Below are 4903 nucleotides of genomic sequence, written 5' to 3'. Positions count from 1 at the left end.
CTCTCACCATGTGCTGGACCGGCTCCTCTAAGAGCATCCCCAGTCGCGTCCCCCAAAGGTTTTTGGGACGCGCCGGACATATTTTCGGCCCTAGTCGCTCGCCCCAAAGCCTCCTTCCGTCCGGCGTGGCCCAATACGGTGTCCGGCGCCCCGAGCCCGTTCCCGGTCCACACCGAACATAGCGAGAAGCAATGCGGGGAATGGAGGGCCTGATGCATCATTGACACACGAATGAATCGTCGCAGCTTAGCCTTAATGGAGACCGAGCGTAGGCGAGACGTCTCGTTGGCGATGCGCCTCCGCCACACGTCACCGCCATTCGCACTTTACCGCGCGTTCCCGTTCTTTCTTCCCGCGGCTTCTGGCCTCTTCCCGCGCTTTCTTCCCGCATCTTCTCGCGTCGTCGGCTCCTACAAAAGACCTCCTCCATTCAATGGTCGCCACCACAACCGCCGGCATCCCTTTCTCCGCCGCAAACACATGCCTCGTCGCCTACGCACCACCTACCCAATGATGAATCGCGCCGGCGAGAGCCAGTTTCCTCCACCACCATCTCCACCTCCACCTCCATCTCCGCCGCCACAGGAGTTCGACGTCGACATGGAGGTTGTGGAGAACGAAGCATGGGACGAGGCGATGCTAGAGGACACCATGGCGGTGTTCAACGCCGCCACGGCGGAAGAGGCGCGCCGGCATCTGGTGGAGGAGATGGGTGAGTGGTGGCATGCAGAGCGGGAGCAGCGGCGCTGCCGTGCGGATGAGATGGATCTGTGGAGGCGTGCGGACGAGTTGTACGAGTAGCGGTGCATGGAGGAGTTGCCGGAGCGGATGCGGATGCGGGAGCTCCATCGGCAGGAGGCGCTGGAGCATCAGCTACGGGAGGAGGCGGAGGCAGCGGAAGCGGTGGCTTGGGTGGCGGAGGCGGATGCGTTGGCGGTAGCTGTGGCGGCGCAAATGGAGGAGGAGGGGAAGGAGGCGGCGGAGGGGAGGAGGTGGAGGACGACGATGAGTTCGATTGGTACGACGGGCCGGACCTGGAGGTGGCGGTGGCGCAGCAACAGGCGCTCCTTGAGTCGTTCGAGTCGCAGAAGAAGCTGCAGGACGACACCCGTGCCCGCGAAGAGGAGTAGGTTCGCCGTGCCGTCGAACTCTCCCTCGAGCAGGAGCAGCTGGGGAGGGTAGGTGATGATGCGGCGAACGAGCACCGGCGTCTTCTCGTCACGCTCCGTAGGGAGAGGCGGCGCGCGGCGCAGGAGCTGCGGCGGAGGGGAGACGACGATGGGGCGGGCTGTCGAACGCACCGTCGGGCGGCCAGTAGGCTAGGGTTAGATAATCTAGACGTTTTAGTTCAAACTTATAAAGTATAATTAAATTTGATTGAAAATCTTTATTTTCGTGCATTTTTATTGATTTGGGGCCTCGTTAAGAGACGCGGCTGGGGAGCGACGTCCTCTAAATGCGGCATGAAGAAAAAGCGTCCCCCAAACGCTTGATCCGGCGCTGTTTGGAGGACGATTGGGAACGCGACTAGAGATGCTCTAACGTTGAGAAAAAAAGTAGAGAAGTTACAATACTCTAACTTTCCTTCTTCAAATTTATACTCTCTCTGTCCTAAAATGTAACAAAATGTAAGGCGTCTAAGCTTTAGTCAAAAGTTAACATATTTTAAGTTGGACCAAATTTGTACGTAAAGATGTAAACATTCACAATACTAACTCAATATTAATAGATTCACCAGAAAGTATAGTTTCTCAAAATGTCCATTTAATATGTAGATATTTATATTTTTTCAATAAACTTGGTCAAACTTAGAAGATGTTGACTTTTAGCTAAAGTTTAGACGTCTTACATTTTGGAACAGAGAGACTATTTAATTCTACTAATATAATTCAAATCAACTTATATATATGTAAATTTAAGGTATGTAGTCACAGGCTATTACTTGCAACCAAAATTATGATGCAGAAAAAATAGTTTAGATGTTTTATGCTACAGTAATTAAGTACAACACAAAATTAGGTGTTTAATGGTAGTATACCATGACTTTGCTTCTTAGTTTTCTCTGACTTTTCTTCCCACCGTCAGAGGAGCAATTCAGGAGCTTGATTAGGCAACCACCTGGTTTAAAAGAGCTGGAAGCCAAAAACCATATGCGCATGCAAGAGGCAAAAGACAGCCGACTGCCATGTTTATCAATTAGTCTGCTGAACTGTCACGCATAAGCTACCTACAGAACATGAACATTGCCACGGCTTGCTCGTATCTCAATAATTCCACATGGTGCTATAACGACCTCCCACTACAGACATGTACGTACATTCAGACCTCTCAACGAACCTGCAACATGCTTACATGCTCATCTCATACCTCATCAGGAAACTACAGTTTCGTTCAACAAACCATGCAAGGAGAGTTTCTTAAGTACTGGGAGAAGGAATAATTCAGTGAATTTGACAAAGATATATTAGACAATAATTAAGCTCCAGTAGCCCCCATGTTCCATAACAGCTAGATCACTGATGCTAATCAATTATTACGAGACCATGGCCACTCATATGATGAAAGAGCCAACTAAACTTTGAACTTTCAAGTACTATAGTGATCTTATCAAGTTATATCTCGATGCATGCATGTGTGTATAAATAGCCCTTCCTGACGAGCAACATTTCAACACTTCTCATCACTTCATTATAACTCTTTAGCCCACACTCTCTCGTACACAAAGTCTTGTTGTTAAGAGCTGAAGAAGATAATGGCTTCAGCTTCGCTTAAGCTTTCTATTGCGCTGACATGCGCGTTGCTCTTGTCGTCGGTGTGCCATGGCCTGCAGGTGGGCTACTACAAGAAGTCGTGCCCCCGCGTGGAGGCCATCGTGAGGGATGAGGTGAAGAAGTTCGTCTACAAGAACGCCGGCATCGGCGCCGGGCTGATCCGCATGTTCTTCCACGACTGCTTCGTCGAGGGATGTGATGCCTCTGTCCTCCTGGACCCAACACCGGCCAACCCGCAGCCAGAGAAGCTCAGCCCTCCCAACTTTCCCAGCCTCCGCGGCTTCGAGGCCATCGACGCGGCCAAAGACGCCGTGGAAAAGGCATGCCCAGGCGTGGTATCATGCGCTGACATCGTTGCCTTCGCCAGCCGTGATGCGGCCTACTTCCTCAGCAGGATGACGGTCAAGATCAACATGCCCGCAGGCCGCCTGGATGGGCGCATTTCCAATTCCACTGAGGCCCTCTCCAACCTGCCGCCTCCATTCTTTAACATCACTCAGCTCATCGGCAGCTTCGCCGCTAAAGGGCTTGACACCGAGGACATGGTGGTTCTTTCCGGCGCCCACACCATTGGGGTCTCACATTGCTCATCCTTCGTCTCTGACCGTCTTGCCGTCCCCTCCGACATCAACACCGCCCTCGCCGGCATCCTGAGGAGGCAATGCCCTGCCAACCCGACCGCAGCCAACGATCCCACGGTGAACCAGGATGTGGTAACCCCTAACGCGCTTGACAACCAGTACTACAAGAACGTCCTCGCACATAAGGTCTTGTTCACGTCAGATGCCGCCCTTCTTACCACACCGGCGACCACCCAGATGGTGCTTGACAATGCCAACATCCGTGGACTGTGGGAAGACAAGTTCAACAAGGCGATGGTCAAGATGGGTGCCATCGGAGTCAAGACTGGAAACCAAGGTGAAATCAGGAGGAACTGCAGGGTCGTCAACCACTGATATACTGTATATGGCTACTCACTGGATCCGTTCATGGGGCACCGTGTTTGCAATCTCAGCACCTATCCGTTGCACTAGGGTCGTGAGGCCGCTGACTTTATTTTGAGTTATCTCAGATTTCCGGCGAGTACCTGGCTGTTTCATTTGTTCATTACTTTGGCTCGTGCGACTGTTGCTGCCTGTTCAGTTCTTGGAGAATGCATATTGTTTATTACCACACAGAGTATGTTGGATGGTTTCAGTTCTTAACTTGTACGTTCTTCTTATATTGGTCGTGAACTCGATTTCGTGTTCAATCTCTAATACCAGTACGTGTAACTTAAATGGCTGATTTCACACACCACTAGCTTATAGCTTTTCAAACAAAATTAGCTTTCAAGTTAGTAGTTCAAGGCTTACTAAAAATGTATTACCTAAAACTCCAATCGGAGTACCACCACCTCAGGCTAGACACAGAAACCGCGACGCGCCGCGCGACCATGGACCTGCCACCCCCGGCGGCCTGATCTCCCTCCTCAGGCATCTTCTTCGAGCTCCAAGACCTGATCTGGATTCCCCTCGAAGTCCTCTTCCACTCCCTCGGTCTGCCATGTAGGGGCTCGGCCTGCTGTCCCCGCGGCCGCTCCCGGAGCTTCCGCCCTCCCATGGCCACGACGGTGGCCTCGCCGCCTTCTGCTGCCACGCTCGCTGCTGGTACCGTTCGCCGCTCGTCCCGGCTGCCTCCTGCAGGGAGGTTTCGCAAGGAGAATGGGGGCATGGTCGTTTTGGGCGCGGCCGTCTCCGGGCCTGCGACCACAGCGCTTTCTCCTCCCCCGCCGCAGGTTGGGCAGGCGTGTGGGCTGTGCTCGCGCGCGCCGCCACTCCCGTCCGAGCCAGCTGCAGCCCCGGCGTCCGCCCCGTCGCCGGCCGGCGAGCTGCTGCTGCCTCGTTGAGTCCCGTCTTGGTCTTCCGCTGCTGATGTCGCTGTTGTCCACGATGAGGAAGACGAAGAGGAGCTTGCCCCCCAGACGCCGCCGCCTTCTTCGACTCCGCCACGCCTCCTAGTCTGTCCGGTCCAAGTTGGTGGCCATCCTGTGGAGGATGCACCTGCGGCCCTCCCCGTGCCACATGCACGTGCGGCACCCTGATACATCCCAAACGTATCTATAATTTCTTATGTTCCATGCTACTTTTATG

General features: G+C 53.4%; 1 protein-coding gene across 1 annotated transcript; it reads left to right on the top strand.

The window, feature by feature from the left end:
• Positions 1 to 255: 255 nt before the first annotated feature.
• On the top strand, positions 256 to 3727 carry LOC124695672 (peroxidase 2-like). Its single transcript, XM_047228497.1, has 2 exons — positions 256 to 594; positions 2831 to 3727. Exons 1-2 carry the CDS (start codon positions 256 to 258, stop codon positions 3725 to 3727), a joined length of 1236 nt encoding a protein of 411 aa, XP_047084453.1.
• The last annotated feature ends 1176 nt before the right edge of the window (positions 3728 to 4903 follow it).

The sequence above is a fragment of the Lolium rigidum genome, chromosome 3 (genome assembly GCF_022539505.1).
Source record: "Lolium rigidum isolate FL_2022 chromosome 3, APGP_CSIRO_Lrig_0.1, whole genome shotgun sequence".
NCBI lineage: Eukaryota > Viridiplantae > Streptophyta > Magnoliopsida > Poales > Poaceae > Lolium > Lolium rigidum.
This window is presented reverse-complemented; position numbering and strand designations above follow the sequence as displayed.

What these genes read in the sequence shown, in the direction of transcription:
- LOC124695672 (XM_047228497.1), top strand. Translation starts at nt 256, where the DNA reads ATGGAGACCGAGCGTAGGCGAGACGTCTCGTTGGCGATGCGCCTCCGC. An exon ending in CGCCGCCACAGGAGTTCGAC is followed by an intron (nt 595 to 2,830) that starts GTCGACATGGAG and finishes CATGGCCTGCAG; the next exon opens with GTGGGCTACTACAAGAAGTC.